General features: G+C 41.4%; 1 protein-coding gene across 14 annotated transcripts in view; it reads left to right on the forward strand.

Annotated features, from left to right (window-relative positions):
* LOC104357444 (spermatid perinuclear RNA binding protein) overlaps positions 1-19,078 on the forward strand; it is a 73,440-nt gene that overhangs the window by 17,036 nt on the left and 37,326 nt on the right. For 8 of the 14 annotated variants that reach the window (XR_006164758.1, XM_042786424.1, XM_042786420.1 and 5 more), the window contains 4 exons: positions 6,806-6,857; positions 9,013-9,188; positions 12,522-12,739; positions 17,019-17,184. Coding sequence is in view for 13 of the 14 variants with exons in the window: in XM_042786424.1 (XP_042642358.1) it covers positions 9,186-9,188; positions 12,522-12,739; positions 17,019-17,184 (387 nt within the window). In the remaining variant the exon portion in view is untranslated. Of the gene's footprint in view, positions 1-6,805; positions 6,858-7,460; positions 7,554-9,012; positions 9,189-12,521; positions 12,740-17,018; positions 17,185-19,078 lie in introns of all 14 variants that reach the window. The other 6 variants (XM_032982388.2, XM_032982380.2, XM_032982371.2 and 3 more) reach the window with 3 other exon arrangements.

Below are 19,078 nucleotides of genomic sequence, written 5' to 3' on the forward strand. Positions count from 1 at the left end.
CAAATTCAGTAGCTTCTGCGTGGCAGATAGTATTTCTGCCATTCTCACTCTGTTTCCATTACTAACACTGATACACTGGTGTTGAATACTTTTTTTTTTTGGAACATGCTTTTTAGAAACAATTACACTAAAAATCCCCCTTCCCTTCTTTTTTGTGTGAATGACTTATAAAATCAATTTCAAGTCAGTCATGTGGAAGAAATTCATGAATTAAGCTGCAGGTTCTGTTTTGTTGTGGCTGAGGCTGCAGTGAGCTCTCGCAGGTGGGACTGAAGACCCGAGCGGTGCCGCAGCTGACAGCCGGGATTCTGCTCCTCCAGGCTGGTCATATCTGCAGCGCTCTGAAGGAAGAGTGTTTCAAAAGAAGAGGCTTTGTTTCTGAAACAGCCTAAGATCACAGTTACAGATTTTGTTTCAGATGCTTCTGTGGCATTACATGTTGTGACATTGAGCATCAGACTTCCCTGGAAATAATAATCTAAGGCACAGGAGAATGAGAAGCAAACTGAAAATAACTGCGTTGGATGGATGAGAGATGGCAAGTAAAAACCTTTGAAGTTTTTAATATCCTAGAGCCTTTGACAAAATAGCCAATTAGGAAGTAAAAAATTAAACTGGACTTGTTCAGTAGCCATAGCAGAACTAAAACATGAGAAGAGTCTGATGGAAGATATGGATTGGCTGAGAGCACAAGAGCTCTTTGCACAATACTTGCAGAGTCTAGAGGTCTTCTCTTCCAGATCCTTTTAAATCTTCTCCTTTAATTAAAAAACCAACCAACCAAACAACCAAACAAATAAAAAAACACAAAACCCCCCCCACAGAAGTCCCTGAAGCAGCAAGACTGGCATACTAGAAAATGCATTTAAGTGGAGAGTCATGAATGTTTAAACTGACTGAAAGGCAGACGTGCACAGTAGCCAGTGTGGATTTGCAGTATTGAAAATGCCAGCTTCTTTACACACTGGCGTCAGGGAAGCAATTCTGTGGGGGGAAACTGTTGCTTAAATTTCGCCATTAAGGTTTGCTGAAATTTTAGTCAGAATAATTGCATTTGTTCTTAAAAACTCCTTAATACTTTGAAATTGAAACTTTGTTTAAACATTAGCAAAATGTTAATCTCAAATATTGTATTTACATTGTATTACTTGTAAGAAAGACTTATTAAATCAGTTTTATTTACAACACAGAGGTTTAGGTTCCATGTTGCTTTTCTTTTATCCTTCTAATTACCAAAATATGTATTAGTTTGAGATGTAGAGCAGGGAATGGCTGGTAGAACAAACATGTTTTTGCTGTTGCCTCATGGAACTGGTGAAAAGTGCAAGCCACCAGTACAAGCAGGTCTATTTTTACTGTAAGACAAGTTGTTCTCCAGTCTTTTGCTCTTTTTTAGTAGGTTTTTTTTTTTTTATTTATTACCAACATAGGGAGGGAATGCCATGATTTCCAACCTTTTCCACATGAATGCCTTTGGCTTCACAGTTCTGTAGAAGACACATTCTTCTTATTGGAAGAGTGACATCTTGCTGGCCTTTTCCCCATCCTGGCCGTGTGTGTCAAACGTGGTTCATTGGTAGGCTGCAGCTTAGGTCCACCTGCAGTCTTTAGGATATGAATCATAGCAGGAAAGAAACTGGGGCACTGCAGCTATTTCAGGGAAGCTGAAGGGTGCTAGAGAAGGAATGCCCCTGTTCTTAATCTCTTAAACATTGTGGCTGTTTAGCCTTATGGTTCGGGAGCAAGGAAAGCCTTGCAGGTAAGGAAGTGAACACAAATGGTATGGAAATGGAAAATATCTAGGAGTTTGAAGGTCTGTAAAACTTTAGTGTTGGGATGTAAGTAAAGGACAGGACTTGGGTGGTGAGAAGCCCAACATGGCACTGAACTGCTCTGTGTGGCTGAGGAGGTAGAACTGTGATTCTCTTTTGGAGAATGTGATGTAATTTCAGGCATAGATCCAGAATTTTGCTGAAACCAGCTCTGTCTCTGGAAAAATGACATTGCAGATGGTGAGTGTCATTTCAATGTAAAGTAATCCTTTTTATTAATTTAGTTAATTCTTCAACTGTAAATGAATGTAGTCTGTGCTATGAATTTCAGATGTTTTTGAGTGTGGATGTCAAATTATGTCTGCTTCACAAACAGGTGTGTACTGCAAAGTAGCATCAGGTTTCCATTGTCCAGTTTAGCCAGAAGAGCAGGAATGCCTATGTTAGGATGTTAGAAGTCAGAAATCAGTTTAACACTTCACAGACATTGAGAATTCAGTGGTGGTTTCTGCCTTGTCTCAAATGAATACTTTGCTATTAATTATTTATGTACTATTTAATATGTGATTTTTTCTTTTTTTTTTTTTTTTTAAAGACACTTGCCAAGAAGTGTTCCATTTAAGTTGTTTTTTTTTTTCCTTTTATTTTGTAGTTCTCAGTTTTACAGGCAATTCAGTTTTGAATGCTTCTGACTGATTGAGCAGGAAATACTTTAAACTATTAATGTTCATTCGTCAATTTGTTATTTAAGTGTCAACAGCCTGGTTTTAATTCTTTTTTGCACTTGATCTGTGTCTACTCAGTCTTGCATCTTGACACCCATACCAAGAGATGAAGGCATTTTCAAAATTATTTCATTACAATCCCTTTGTAGCACTAGCTGTGACTGTTGTGCTGGGTGTTGCGCAGGTGCAGGGAACATGAGGTCGTATAAAAAGCTGAAGACCACTCAGTGAGTTTGGTGGTATATCTTCCTGTCCTCAGTAATGAATGGTGGCTTAAACCCTAAAGGAGAAGGATTTTTATTCCTTCCAAAACTATTTCTCTTTGTTATACCTTATAATTTGGTATCTGCAGTTATTTCTACTAATGCATATTTCTTTCTGAGATTGGATGGTGTGGTCCTATAAAAAATACAGCATTTTCTTCTTCAGATGATTGTATATATGCTCACCCTTTGTGCCTCTGTGTTCCTTTTTTCACCTTCGTGTTAGGTTAGTAGTGATTTCCCCTTAGACCATCTTTCCTTCACCCTCTTTGCAGGAGCTAAAAAATGTAAGTTATGCTCTACACATCCTGTTTCCTTTTACCCTGATACATTAATCTAAATTAACTGATTGTTTGACTTTAATTCTTCAAATTCTTCAATTGCTTTACCAGCGTGATTTATTTTGGCTGTCTTTTCATTCATTGCTCTACAATCTGGAGGGGAATCCCTGCATTCACCCATTCTCAGTTGTAAGTACTTTGTTGCATCTTTGAACCAAGGGTCCTCAGGTTCTCTGCCCATGCCTGCCCTCCTTGGCACAGCTGAATTCTCTCGAGGAGCTCTTTGAGTAGCTTCTTCCACGCTGGCAGCTGCTTTCCTTGCACCGTGAGCGTTGTCAGAGCTCTGGGCCCTGGAAGATGACTGCGGTTCCTCTATTCTGGTGATCACACGTGCCAGGATTCCAGATCTATTACCAAGTATCTGCCTACCCTGTCTTTGGCACTTGTTAAAGCTGCCTTTTGGGGCTACCTGAGAGAGGCTACTCCTAAGAGATTTCTGAGCACAGGAGCCTTTTCTTGAAACGTTGTGAGAACTGAACTGGCAGGAGTAATGCTAGACTCAAGTATTTGTTGTATGCAGTATGAGGATTTGTGATAGGAAGCACCTTTCCAGCTTTTAACTGTAGTGTTGCTTTGTAATTATTCATTTGGCTGGAAAATTCCAGTCTTCTAAAGGCTGACCCAGATGCAGCTTTGCCAGGAATTGCATTACTTGGAAAATAATAAACCTCCTATGAATATACAATCTCCAGGTGAAACTGGATGCTGAACATATTGTTGGAAGCAGTCTGAGTCTTATTAAAGATGTATCCCAGTGTTACAATTGCACTTCTTTACAGAACTCTTATACAGTTGTGAGTGACAAGGATTTCTCTTCATATGGCGGTGAAGAATGAAGAAACCAGTTCTGTACAGTGTCCAGGGAGTTCAGATTTAAAATCGTAAATATCTGCACAAGTAGAAGGTCAGTCATACTTTGCAGATTTCTCTGCCCTGTGTTCCTCACTGAATCCTCATGAATTGTATTTCTTATCTGTTCCCCTCAGTTTGTTGATACTTTTAACATGAGGGAAAACTATTTTGATATTTCTCTGTCAGTTATTTTGACATTAATCAACATTGCAGATCTTGTTTTGTTTGGTGTCTGGGTACATCATAAAAAGAGTTGCTGAAAGAGTTCAATTACAATATCAGCATCTTTGCCAAATGTATTGAGCTGTTCTGAAAAGCGGCTTGTCTTTTCTGACCCAGATACACAGTTTCCAACTGTGGGAGATGCTGCCAGAAAGGCTATTGGCAGAAGGCCAGCAATAAAATTATACTGCAGAAAAACACAACATACTTTCAGCAGCACTTTGTACAGTGTGACGAAAAATTACCTGTCTCCTGAATGCAAAGCAGAGGTTAAAATAAGCTCCCAGTTTAAAGTTGCAAGTTTCTTATTCTGACTTTTAAAGGTAACAAAAAAGGATATAAATTCTGGTTCTTTTCTGCTGCTGTGTTACTCACTGGCTTGTTATTATCAACCTTAGTTGTCCTTGTTCCTCTTAACATAAACTTTGAGTGATCTTAGGGTGGTGTACACTGTAAACTGTAGTTCTCATGGGCAGATACTGTTATTAGGGTAGATTAGGAGGGTGGAGGTTGTTTTTAATGTTTCGGCTGAATATTGTTGGCATGTGACTTCTTCATGTAGCATTTAAAACCAATTTCATGGTATTCTGCTTGGCCTGGCCAGGTGCCTAAACAGCAGCTCATGGAAGTGAAGATTTGGAGGACTGGAGTCCACTGACCCTGGTTTCCTCTTCTCTTGCACCAGTAACACTTCTGCGCAAGGTACCACTGTGCTGCGAGGGGATATCAGGATGCCAAATGTAGTTCATGTCTCCTGTCTAGAAGCTTATAGCTTCCTGGTTCTGATCTTACTTTTCAGTCCCTGTACAGTGCAAATACCTGTTTCTCCTGCTTTTTCACTTTTCTGTTCACAAGCACTCAAAGGTAGTTAAGCGTATTCGTTATTTCTGGCTGTTTAAATGTCTGTCTCTTGGGAACACAACTGCCGGATGCAGGAATATATCCTACTACAAAGGCCTCATCTGAAATACTTTTCATTGTTTGTCTCCTGCCAAAGCATAAACTTGCTCTGTGAAGGGTGAGATGTTTAATGGAAACATTGTTAGACTGTCATGGTGTTTTAATAACATTTCTAATGTGTCAAATCCCCAGTGACTTCAAACCACATTGCAGACTCTGCTCACCTCCTCTGTGACCTGGTTTGGAGACAGCAAGTATTTACTCTTGTTTTACACTTTAGGGCCACATGATGCAGAAGTAAAGTGACTTTGTCAAGGTCACCAAGTCTTGGTAGTGCTAGTAGCTTTTCCTAGAAATTTTCTTGCAAGTGTGGGTGACAGTCCCTGGGTAAGGCAACCGTGCATTTTCATATTGTGCTTTTTATTCTGGGCATCAGCTGTTACTTCCCTGAGGACACAGGGACAAATATCCTGCTATAGCCTGGTAGAAAAATGAGACTGTTGGATTTATGGAATTGCTGCTCACTTCACATAATGCTTTCTGATCTGTTTGGTGCTGAGCTATGTTCTGCTGCCTTAGTCCATATGGTTGGAGCAGATTTGATTTTAGTTTTCCTTAATTTAATTCTGCATGCTGTCAAATATACTTTGTTCTGTATATTGTGTCTGCACTTTTATAGTAAACTGCCTCCTGTTTAGTGCTTTTGTTGAAAATTTTCTCTCAAAAGTCTGAACTATATTGGGTTTTCACTACTGTACTCATTTCTGTGAAATACTCTTAGGATGCTAATGACTTAAAAAGCATCATATATCAGCTTCAACTCTATTTTCTGGATTTTTTTTTTCCATCTTTGAGTTTTATAATAAAGATACCTTTGTAATTCAGCTGTATATGCCGTGACCTCTGCTATTCACTGCTGAGAAGAAGGGCAGGTAGAATTGAACTTGTAAATACCTTAATCCAACAATTTTTACTTGTCGCTAAAACTTAAACCTGTCATGAAAACAAGATGGTTACTGCCCACTTAAGGCAGAATAGAGAGGTGTTGATGTTTTTGCTTGATCTGACCCGTAGAAGATTAACCCCTGTCATAGAAAACCCACCATGTCCTGGGCTGCATCAGGAGAAGTGTGGGCAGCAGGGCCAGGGAGGGGATTGTCCCCCTCTGCTCCGCTCTGGGGAGACCCCCCTGCAGTGCTGGGGCCAGCTCGGGGGCCCCCAACAGCAGAAGGACCCGGAGCTGCTCGAGCGGGGCCAGAGGAGGCCACGGAGATGCTGGGGGGGCTGGAGCAGCTCCCCTGGGGGGCCGGGCTGAGAGAGTTGGGGGGGTTCAGCCTGGAGAAGAGAAGGCTCCGGGGAGCCCTTCGAGCGGCCTCCCGGGGCTTAAAGGGGGGACAGGAAAGGTGGGGGGGGGGCTCTGGATCAGGGGGTGTAGGGGTAGGATGAGAGGTGACGGTTTTAAGCTGCCAGAGGGCAGATTTAGGTGAGATCTAAGGCAGAAATTCCTCCCTGTGCGGGGGGTGAGGTGCTGGCCCAGGGTGCCCAGAGCAGCTGTGGCTGCCCCCTCCCTGGAAGGGTTCAAGGCCAGGTTGGACGGGGCTGGGAGCCCCCTGGGCTGGGGGAAGGGGGCCCTGCCTGGGGCAGGGGGGGGCACTGGGGGGGCTTTAAGGTCCCTTCCAACCCAAACCAGGCTGTGAGTCTGTGAGACATTTATTTTTGTTCTGTTTCAGATTTTCAAAGAACACTGAAAAGCACTCAGCACCTTCAGAATTGCACCCTGAGGTAACTCTGTTTCCAGAGTTTGTGAGGTAGTTTGCAGACTTGCCCTCCAGACAACAGTTTGCTCAGCAGTTTACTGGAGCACCAGAATTTGCTCAGCCAGCTATCTTTGTCCATCTGCTTTCAATACACTGTATAAGCTGATAAGCAACAGCTTGCAGTAGTCTTCGGAGGGAGACCAGGCTGGAGTGTTACTTGGAGTCTAGAGAAGTTTTACTGGGCATATGCTGAAGTCAGCAACACATTCCAGTGCCCTTCTCTCTGCCTGGAATTGCCAAGCTGCAGTTACCAGAGAAGACAGCAAACTGAAAATGTGAAATGTAGGAGTCATAGGGAATAAGAGTACGTGAAGATAGCTGGAATTTAGTTTGAAGAGAGAACTAATTTGAAATAGATAGATGATCTAGAAACATGTCTCAAAAAGTCTCTCTAGCTTGCCATCTGCTGACTCAAAAGCACATTATTATTATAGAAAAAACAAAAAGACTTTGTAAAGCCTGGTTGCTTCTGGAGGTGGTGAAAGGCTATTAAATGCGGAAGAGCTTATGACTAGCTCATAGAATAAATAGTGCCAAAGCAGTAATCTTTGCTTATTTTTCTTCCCAGCTGACCCTGCTTGGCTTTCAGGATCTCTTAAGAGAAGAATCTGGTCCTATGAAAGAACATCCTCTTCCTTAGTTGCTTCTGGGAAGCAATTTGGTAGAGTGTTGATATAACTTGGTAGAGTATATAGCCTTCATGATAAGAAGTGAGGTCCTTCAGGGCTTTTGTTAGCTTGCTTTTCCCAAGTATTTTTAGTATGACTGCATTTAACTCTCTTGGGGTTTCTTCCCTGGCAGTCTAGAGCTGCTGAAGCAGACAGGCCCCTGCACAGCTTTCTTGTCTGGCTGCTCTTGATTTACCCGATTCTACATCCTAAATTCAGTGGTGTGAGATACAAACAATTATTAGGCACTTTCTGCCAAAGCTATTGGACCTCTAAACCTGCTTCGTTTCTTCTTAACTAGGAAAATAGTGAAGCAGGATTTGTCGTTGCCTTTCCCCCCCCAGCATGTTCAAATCTCTATGGGATGCAACATTTTAATTATTCCCTGTCACACCCCTGAGGTTTAAGCATCAGCTTTTAAGTCCTCTTGCCTGTCCCTCTGCTGTTGCCAAACATGCTTTTAACCTATAAAAATGTCAGGATTCTCTGACACAATATGCAACATATTGCTAAAGAAGGAGGATCGACATATAGGAGAAAAGGAAAACATTTGAGTGTGTGTGTCAGTCTGCAGAAATTTACTGACTGGGTTTCCAATTGCTTCAAAATGTTGCTGAAAAGCTGATGCAACAATATGTGCAGTGCAAGGAAAACAGGAATTTTCTGCAAGGACTAGAGTGTCTTGCTATGCAGCGAGCTTATGCTTTCCCCTCTCTCACGTTACCTGCTCTGTTATTCTGCTCTTCTCTGTCCTTACAGAGCATTTATTTGCAGTTCCTTATGCTGCCAGTGCTGATGTTTGTTTCCTAGTTTAGTACAAGAGGGCTGCTCTTGCAGGATCTTTTAAATGTTGTGTGCTGTGAAAAGCAGTGCAAGGGCAGAAAAGGCGGTGTGGATGATTTCAGCAGAATGTTCTCCCAAGTTGTACATCCTCAGTTTGTTATAATGTGCTTGTCTCTCTTTAAATAACAACTTGCAGTTATTGCCACCTGAACTCTTAGTTCTTGTTGCACAGCATTCAGGATCGAGGGCTGCACTGGGGATTTCAACAGATTATTTTTTGATAATTGAATCCAGTGTGTTTGTTTCCTAATGTGCACACGACAAAAACAGAGACTTCTTGAGCTGGTTTCATATAGAACATATTTGAGATGTTGGATTTCCTGTCCTCCTCCTTTCAGAAACTTAGATTGCCAGGTGGCTGACAAACCACACTGAGATAAGCTCTAACTGGCATTGGAAAGTCGTTACATACGTGTGGGCACGTTACAAAAAGTTGCTTTCCACAGTGACATCTGCTTGTTGAGGAATAAATGGTTCAGTGACTACTGCCTCCCCAGCTTGAAGCCTGCTTGCTTTAATCAGTGGTTTGACTTAATGTGCTGCATTGAACGCTTATTGGAATTAACATGCCATTTCTTCTGGTTTCAAGTTGTTTCTCTCTTCTTGCAGGTGAATTACAGAAAGTGACTCCCAGAGCATCTTGGCTGTATGAACTCTTGAGCTGTCAAGGGACTGAGAGGCTTATGAAGAGGTTCTGTCAGGCAAAACAGTGCTTAGCCAAGACACCGAGGAGGAGGGAAAAGGAGAAAGGGAGGGAGAGAGAGCTGAAACACTAACAAACCATGGTAGGTATTTGTCATCTTTCACAGGCTTGCATTAAAAATATTCTCTGACAGCCTTGCATGGGACCTGATAAAACCAGACTAAGGGGATTTTCTGACCTTGCACTAAATTAGAGATGGTACTGCATGCTTTGAGCAAAGCAAATGCGGTTTGATATATTGTCAGCCTCTTAAAACCAGAGAGTTGTCTTGTGAGCCTGCATTACATGAATTATTAAATATGAACGAAGGGGATGCTCGTAAGGTTTTCTAATAAAACTGGCATTAGCAGGCTGTAGCAAACAGCATGAGTGACCTTGAACTTGCAGATTGCATAACCAGATGCTGATATTCCCCGTCCACCTCTTCCTCACAAAAGCAAGTGTTGATTATTCATATTTGTGTGTGTGATTGGATGTGGTTCTGTGTACGCTTTGTTACTTGTGTAGGTGAAATGTGTGTAGTCAAACATACTTGGTGAGTATTGTTTAAGTGAGGAGTCATTTCTAATCTGTCTGGTATTGCTTGTAAATTTGGAATGCTTGAGATGTTGAATTTGTAAAGCTGTGCAAGTATGAAGTATCGTGATGGTAAGATTCTGAAGATATGTTCACAAAGAGGCAATAAACCTACGCAGTTCCTGAAAAATATCTGTGGAGAAACAGTTTTAAGCATATTTATATATTTTTAAGTCCTCTAAGGTTATTACTGAGAGAATGGAAATGAGAATAAATGCAATAAATTTTCAATGGAGTTCTTTAACATTTGTGTAACTGATTGCTGCTGATAGACTCTGTGTTTATGTTTATGTTAAAAAAGAAAGACCTAAGGTGAGACTTTTACCTGCTACAGAGCACAAAGGGAGGAAGAACACTTTACAAAACAGAATTGTCAATATATTGTATTTTAAATAGTGTCCCATTTTGCAATTATTTTTGGCCTAAACTGCAGCAAAGAATTGATCTTGTCAGTCCCCCCTCATTAGAAAAGAAAACAAATGTCTTCTAATGTAGGAGTTACTCATTTGTTCATGTTTTACTGTTTTTCCTAATTGATATTTCAGTGAGACAAGAGATGGTGGGGGTGAGTTAATAAATGCAGCTTGTCAGTTCTCGGTGCTGAACTGCAGCTGCTTTCTGTATCCATGCGGTGGATAAGCCACAAGAGGGACCTCCTGGAAGCATTTAACAACCTATGAAAGTACTGGGGATAATACCAGATCCCAACTAATAAGTTTCTTTTTACTGCTCGAGTTGTCCATCTGGGTAGAAGCACAAAAATTAGGCCAGGAATGGTGTCACATCAACCCTGAGTGGAAGGGACCTAGTGAATGCAGGGAGCCAGGAAATCATGACCAGTTCCTTAAGCAGGATTCAACCCAGAGGCCTTTGAGATCCTTCAAAGGTCCTTTTTGTCATTAAGAGTGCAACGAACCCGTGAAGTAGGAGTGAAAATGAAACCTAACTAGGGTATTAATGTGGAGGAGGAGCAGAGGTTTTTGATCAATGATTCCAAGTTCTGGGAGGCTTTCAGCAGTGATTGATGTGTCTACAGAGAACAAGATTTGGAGCTGCTCTTGCCAGAGTTCTGTGCTGTGATCACAGCTGATCTGGGCCACTGTTTAGATCAAAAAAAGTCTCATCTGGATAGTGTGTGGCAAACCAAGCCATAAGCTTCCTAGCACAAGTTACCCGACTGCTTAGATTTACCTTCTTCAGCAGTATCCATTGGGACTCTTGAGTTTCTCTGCAGACTCTTAATTAGCACTTTAATCTCTTCCTATTTTTTGTTTGTTTTTAAATTATTTCAGTCTTTTCTTATCAGTTTATCCTCCTCTTCATTCATGCCTTTGTAAACCCCTGTGCAGTTTGCTAAGCCTCTCGCAGCAATATGTATTGCCTATGACTTCATCTGCAGCAGTAACAAAGCCATAAGGGAATGGTTATGTTGCTGCCTTGTTCAAAGGCGTGTTGCCATGTCTCTAGCATAAATAGAGGAGAGGTGGCTGCACTCAGAACTTCCAGAATATGCAAAGTTGTATTTGGAGAGTATCAATGCCTTTTACAAAATAAGAATCTTCTCAGTGTTCTTGTCAGCCCTCCTTTCCACATGCTTTACCCAGTCTGCTCTCACCCTGGGATATGCAGGGTGAATTTCTCTGAATTTCCCTGCCTCCCAAGGAGTTCCTTTTTGGGATGAGAACCCTGGCTTTCCTCTTTGCTCTGAGCTCTCCAGCTGCTGAAGCCTGGCACAAGCCACCAAAGATCACTGAAATTCAGGAACACATTAATTCCTGCAAGTATTCCAGGGGAGGGAAGCCACTCTTTCTTTCAGTACTTGTTGATCACAGCTTGCATCTCCGTGAGATGTAGATCCTTCAGGCAGGATCAGGGCCTAAGTGATTTCTCACTGACTTTGAAAGCTTAATGTAAATAAACAAGCTAGTCAGAGGATGAGGGAAGTCAGAGACACTTAATGAAACTGGGAATGAAACTCAGGGGTTTTTTTGCTCCCCTGCTTCAGCACTCTAGGCTTATACTTAGCCAGCTAGACTGTGCCTTCTGCTCAAAGAGAAGCTTGGCAGGGAAGGGCAAGGAGAAGTGAGAAAAACACTGAAAATAAGAAAAAGCTTGAGGAGGGAAGTATTGAAAGACCAAGGTGTAGAAACTCCACTGCAAACAGAGTAATGCATACTACAGGTCTTGGCCCTACTTTGTATCTACCATAGCTGTATACGGGTGTGGGGAGTTTTGCCTAGTCCTAGGCCTGAGTTTTCCCTTTTTCTGATTTGTGACCAGTGCACAGTGTCACAACTTCCACTTACAACGGATGTGCCATACAAAAGATGAAATTCAGCTTGTTTAATTTTTAGATGTCTGTAGCAGCTAATCTGATACAGTAGTCTAGACTTCTGTAGTCACGTGTGGGTGGGTGGGGTAATGTACCTCCAAAGCACAATTTATCTCATCCTAAAGTAGTCATAAACTCTGCTCTAGATGTGCCTGGTAGACATAAACATGAACTGTGCTCCACATGTACCTGTTCCTCTTAGTAGCCTGTAACAGGATACTAGAAGAGTTGAATTTAGGCATCAAACATTAGTTGCCATATAATCCATCCAAGGTCTTACATGTTTTATCATCTTAATGCTGATTTTTGCACTGATGTTTGCTTGCTTTCTTTTTTATTTTAAAAAATTATTTAAATTAAAATAAGAAATCACTCCTGCATGATTGTAAGCAATGGTCATCATAAAACACTTTCTACACCTGGATTCCCATTCAGGCAACATCCTTCTATCAATAATCCAGTAACTTTGTTCTTTTTTTTCCCCCTCCGTTTCCCACTTCATAACAGAGATCTATCCGATCTTTTGCTAATGATGACCGCCATGTAATGGTGAAACATTCAACCATTTATCCATCTCCAGAGGAACTTGAAGCTGTCCAGAACATGGTATCAACAGTAGAATGTGCCCTTAAACATGTCTCTGACTGGATGGATGAAAAGAACAAGTCTACAAAATGTGAGGGTGACCTGGAAGCAAAGGAAGAGGCTGCAGAAAGCAATGCCAAGTGAGTGAGCTGCGCCTCATAATGTGTTACTGTACTGCTCTGAATGGGTTCCTTTCCTTCGAAATAACAGTCGTAGTGTTACTTGATTCTGTTGCGTATGAATGTTCATAGAAGGAAGTGGATATATTTGGACTTTCTGAGGTGGGAGCATGTAGGGTGAGTGCAGGGAATAATAATAAGCCCAATGTGGGCAGCAGTTGCTCTCTATTTCATATTTATTTTACTGTGATGTTGTGAAGATGCATTTAGCAGACAAACCTTACAGCAATTCTAAGGGAATATATGTCCCTGTAACACATGAATGCAAATCCACAGTCATGTAGCTTAGGGGCTCCTTCAGTTTAATACACAAAAAAAAAAGATTTTTATGAACTTTTACTGTTTATCCAGCAAACTAACTCTTCTAAGGATCTGTTACCTTCCATTACTGTCATGGTTTAACCCCAGCTGGCAGCTCAGCACCACACGGCCACTCACTGCCATGTGGGATGGGGGAGAGAATCGGAAGGGTGCTAGTGAGAAAACTTGTTGGTTGAGATAAAGCAGTCTAATGGGTAAAGCACAAGCAGAGCAAAGCAAGGAATGAATTCCCCCCTTCCCACGGCAGGAGGGGCTCAGCCATCCCCAGCACAGCTGGGTTCCACCGTGCCTGAGGGTGGCTTGGCAAGACAAAGGCCATCGCTCCAAACACACCACCCTTCCTCCTCCTCCCCCCAGCTGTGTAGGCTGAGCAGGAGAGGCCGGTGCTGGGATGTCCCACTGTGCCCCACCCCAGCCGCTCACGGGCGCCCTGGGCACTGCAGTAACTAACACATCCTGGTGTTACCCACACTGTTTTCAGCACAAATCCAATACGGAGCCCCATACACTGACTATGAAAAAATTTAACCCTATGCCAGCCAAACCCAGTACAATTATGTAGTTCTCTGAGTGAAACATCTGTTTGCTCTGTGTCCCAGTCTAATCCCTGACATGGTGCCGAGTTCTGTTCTTGTATAACTCTAGGAGTAAAGAAGCAGGAACAGCTGGCTTTTTTTTTTTTTTTTTTCCTTAAAGTTTCTTGGTGTAAAACTTTTTAACATGGGCACTTTTGGCTCTTCGGTGCTTTCCGAATAATCTGTTTCCCGTGCTCTCCAACTCAGGTAAGCATCAATCCAGGTTACAGATTAGGAAGTGAGGCACCAGGAGACAGACAGCCAATTTGTCATGACTTGGAAAACCCACCTTCCAGTTCTGTGCTCTTCCTGTGATACAACACATCTCCACTGAACTTCTTGGGACCAAATCTGGTTCCGTTTGCAGCATAACCTGCACTAGAGATGGAGTCAAAAGACTCTTTCCATCTCCTTTCCGATGATGCATGGAATATTAAGAAAGTCTGCTGCTACATGGGTTTTGCCCAGTAAATTCTGATCTTAAACTTGATATAGAAAATGTATTATTTTTCCTATCTACTTCTTATGTTTTCTGACACCTTCTATGGCAGCGAAAGGTCTTTTGTGAGGCCTTTTTAAATTTTTGGTGTCTTGGTAAATAATATATTGAGTTGTTTACGTTTTGGGATGGTGGAAGTATAGCCTACTCTAGCAGTAATAGTTGGAACTATGGAAATACAGACCCTGTATATTGTATACTTCTGGAGTAAGATACAGTTCAGTGCAGGAAGATCTAACTCTGAATCGGGAAGACTGTATCAGTTTTTAAACTGAAAATATAGTTTACTTGCTCTAATATGAGAGAGACGGTGATTGCTATTGTATTTATCAGTTATTCCTAAATGCATAACGATGTATGTCTGAAACCGCAGAAGTGTAATATTGCCTCCTGTTTTATCATCGTAATGTGGTTCTTGGTTATTTCCAAGTCTCTCATAAATTTTTAGAGTAGCATTCGGGCACTAAGGTGTGAAGCCCTGCTGTACCTCACTCTCTGGATGTACTTCAATTTAGAAATGTGCTGGATTAACTGAGGAAATTTGTATGACTGGGAGGAGCAGAAAGCTTTCATGACTTGATCTGGTTTCCCAACAGTGTTGTGGATTTTACAGAGAATTCCTCATGTATTAGTCTCTTTCCACAGGTTTCCTTCTTCACATTTAAGCTTGTCTTTGATTATCTCTGGGATAAGGTTGTGGGCTTGGGAGCTATTGAAAGAAACTGCTTGCTCTGCATGAAGTTTAAATGCAGCACCACCTACTCAGAATACACAGATCCACACAGGAAATGTTCAGCAGCATGAAGACCATTTTATGATAGCCTTGGAAAAGTAAATATACAGATGGTCCCTCATTTTGATGCCTGTGGTTTTCTGTGTTCCCTAATAAATATTTAACAGACACAAGTCTGATCACTGGCATTTTTGTGTAAGGCCGAGCTGTGAGATGTCACTTTTTTTGCTGTGAAATGTATTCAAATAGAAATAGCAAAACACTTAAAATCATGAATATTTTTACATAAATTAACATATAATTTGTTTAAGACAGTGTGATTGTATTGACACCAGAGAATAATTGTAGTGGGTTGATAGGCAGCTTCTCCACAGATGGACAATTAAGTTTTGTCATCTTCTTGAGGAAGGTATTTAAGCTCAGTGTTTTGCTGAAGAACAGACTGTCTCGATATGCAGTCTGCTGGATGTTTTGTTGGTGACTTCCTAGCATTACTGGTGATGTTTTTAGGTGTCTGCTGATGTGGGTAAAATAGACACGGAATGGATTCTTGAAAAAAAAAACAAACAAACAAACAACAAAAACAAACAAAAAAAAAACCCCACACAAAAAAACCCACAACTTTTTTTTTTAAATCCAATCCTGCAGTAAATGGTTTAGAGACAATCGGCTAGCTGTGCTTTCACAGGTGCGTGTGCAGGACTTTTCATGCTTGTGCTTCATTACAAATTTAGTGTGTATTATTTATACATATAAAATATTTGGGTATTTATGTGTTTATTTGGGACAAATTATTATCCTAATCACTTCACAAGCTAAAAGGGGCATATACTTTAGAAAAATATATAACTTAAAATATCTTTATGCTAGTTACAAACTATATCTAAAGGAGTTCTGCATCTTCTCATACCTTTGCATCCAGATACTGTTAAAGTAGAATGCTTCCAGGGTGGAAGTTGAGTTGTTTACTTTTGGGACGACCGTTGTTAGTTTGCTTCTGGCAGTTCCAAGGATGGTAACTAGTTTGGGATGGCCACTTTGGTTTCTCTGTTGTTGCTTCTTCTGTTGTTTTAGCACCTGCTTCTGCCTTTCCTGTTAAAATACATATGTAAAGACAGTACAGTTAATAGATGAAGATAGTTCTGAGCAAGGCCTAGGATCTGTGTGCTAACCCTCAATCACAGTGTGTCTGGTTTGGGGTTTGGGGGATGGTACAAACCATGTGAACAGGGATGCTGCATTTCTGGCCGAGGTGGTTTACCACCTTTACTGATGACGAGCTTTCTGTGGGTTTTGTAATGGTGATGTGCAAGGGGGTGTGGGATGCATCATGTGGCAAAAGGTGGTGGTGAACTGTCAAAGATGCATTTCGTGCATTTTTCTTGATGGTTTTAAGCAATCCTGCCCTACTAAACTGGGTTTTGTTGCAGTCTTTCAGTACTCAAAACTAAAGTGTTCTTATGTTGCTTTGAAAGTTGTTTACTGTGGCTCTTAAGTGTTCCCCTAAACTTTAGCTGGAGAGTGAGAACTAGTAGTCAGGCCTCTATTCCTGTAGGTTTCAGTGGTAAGATTTGTTGAAGGAATTGTGCTTGAAAGACTTTTGGATATTGGAAGCTTTCCTGAAACATCAGTTTGTAGGTTGGGCTAAAACTTGAGAAGTTAGTGGTATCATTTCAAAGATAAAGGTTTGAATGTATGGATCAACTGAAAAAAACATTGAAAAGGTGTGTGGCCGTGTTTAAAGTTGGAGTGTCACTAAAAGGCAACTCTGATCACTTCTGTAAACAGGATTTCTGTCAGAGAACTCACCTAGATTCTTTATTCTACTCTTTTGGTAGATCTGCAGATAGTGAATTTGGGCTTTCTTGCGCTTTGTGTTTCGAGCCAGGCAACTTTTGCTTTCATGTGAACTACAAATTTGCGCTTGTTAGTTTTTTCATAGGAGCTACCTGAATAAAGGGGGTCTGTGCTCTTCATCTTCCAATCAGTGATACGCCACTTCAGCACAGTCATCAGTCCCATCCCTTTATCTTCTCACTGAGATAGGATAATACAATTATTTTGAATGTGTGAGAATACCATTTTAATTACTCCAAATTGTTTCGTTTCCAGGGATCAAGGTGGTCGGACGTTGTGTGGTGTTATGAGAATTGGCTTGGTTGCAAAGGGCTTGCTGATAAAAGATGATATGGATCTGGAGCTGGTTCTCATGTGCAAAGAAAAACCCACAAAGACCTTGTTATGTATAGTTAAAGACAATCTCCCAGCTCAAATCCAGGTGAGTTAATTTAGGGTAGTCTTCTACCAATGGCTGATAGCACTGCAAGGTGTATTTGGGTAAAGGCTGGAATTTGTTCCATGAAAAAAGACAGGTGGTATAGATTAAAGACTTTGAATCTATGATAATGTCTAGGGTGTGTGACGTGAAGTAGTTATTCACAAAATTTAACATCTTATTGCTGTCGTTGCCCACTCCCTATTTGTGAGGTCAGTTTTCCCGTGATGGCAGCTAACCTTTCTGTTCAGTAACTAACTCAGCTGATTTTCACTCTCTGGTCCAACCACTAACGTGAGCTAAACTGCAGTCCCAGAAATCTTCCCTGCTCGAGCATGGCGATCGGTCTGCGTTGTTGTCCCCTGTCCCCTGCCTGAGCCTCCAGTTCTGCACCGCAGCTGCTTTGCTTCGCTTGGGCTGTGCCAAGACAAACGCCTCTGTACTTCTGAAGTGAGAGCAAGTCACTTTAGGTGGTCGCTCATTTTAGCTCGTGTTAATCATGAGCTCATAATTCTTTTTATTTATGGCTATTTAATTTTGATGGTGGCATCCAGCAGGCAGCACTTGCAGCTAATACCAGTCTCTGTAAAGCAATTAGGGATAGTACCTTTTTGACAGAGTTCTGGGTCTGAATAATCAGTCCAATTTCCAGACTGACAAACGCTGTTGCTGAGAAACTGTGCCCTGAAATGTTCCACTGCAAGTGCCTCTCCAAACCACATCCAAACTTGATCTGCTTTTCTCCCAATCCGCTTTTCTGCCTTGTGTTTATTTCCACAGAGACAGTATGTGTTTTGCCATTCTTGACAGCTGTTTGTTCCCACTGATCATTTGTTCACATAAAGGGCTTGTTTTAATGCAGTAACGTTGTGCCTGCAGATGTGGCCCTATCCACAGCTGAAAATGTTAAGGATCTGTTGAGTAAAGAGTAAATTTTACTTGTTTGTAGTGAGGTGTGAGATGAGAGGTGTTGAAAGTGATAAGAAGAGTTAGCATGTGCTTCAAAAAAGTGAAAATGGCAGAATAGACATCGTTAAAAGATGTGAAGACTGCGGTAAATTCAAGGGACAAGTAGGTAAGATGGTGTGGGGAAGCATTGTGAGGGAAGGGATTACAGAAAAGACGAGGCAAGAGGAATCTGGCTCGTGAAACAAGCTGCAGCTGTCCTGGGCATGAAAGACAAAGAGGGGTTCTGCAGCGGCAGGAGGGAGAAGGAAGGTGTAGGCCCATTAGTGAGCAAAAAAAGCAGATGAGGTACAGAGATGTTAACAGCTTCTGCTTTGTTTCTTTGAAGGCCAGTAGTGAGCAGATGCTTAAACATTTTCATCCCAGCAATAAAGGAGCCGGAGGAGTGCAGGTTGCAGCAGGGAAAGAAGTTAGAATATATGTTAGATATGTTCTAACCATATGGTCTTGCTGAAACAAAACCACAAGAAGTAGCTTAAGGACTCTGAACCATCTGTGGTTATCATTGCACTTTTGGAGGTTGAGGGGTCCCAAGGGACTCCTGAAAGACCTGCAGATACAGATCACTTGAGATAACTGTGATACCACACACGTTAATAGGACAAATTATAAGGCAGTTGTAGAATTATCTACAAAAGAAATTAAGCAAGAAATAAACTGTACTGAAAACAATTTTAAATAAACTCGATTTATTGGTGTACTGTCAAGAGAGGAAGGTCACATTTTCCAGGCATTGCCAGGATCTCTCCCAGGGTTGGTATTAACGAATGAAGTGGGTAACAGTGGTGTCTTGCATCCAGTTTTACGTGCTGTGTGAAAAGGGAGTTAGAGAGGTGGGCAAGAAGACTGGAGAAAGATCAGATGAGTGAGAATGAGCACCTAGAAACCACATAATTAAAATGATCTGGTTTTGAAAAAGTGAAGACCAAAT

This window comes from Tyto alba, unplaced genomic scaffold (assembly GCF_018691265.1).
Source record: "Tyto alba isolate M040663 unplaced genomic scaffold, T.alba_DEE_v4.0 Super-Scaffold_11, whole genome shotgun sequence".
Classification (NCBI taxonomy): domain Eukaryota; kingdom Metazoa; phylum Chordata; class Aves; order Strigiformes; family Tytonidae; genus Tyto; species Tyto alba.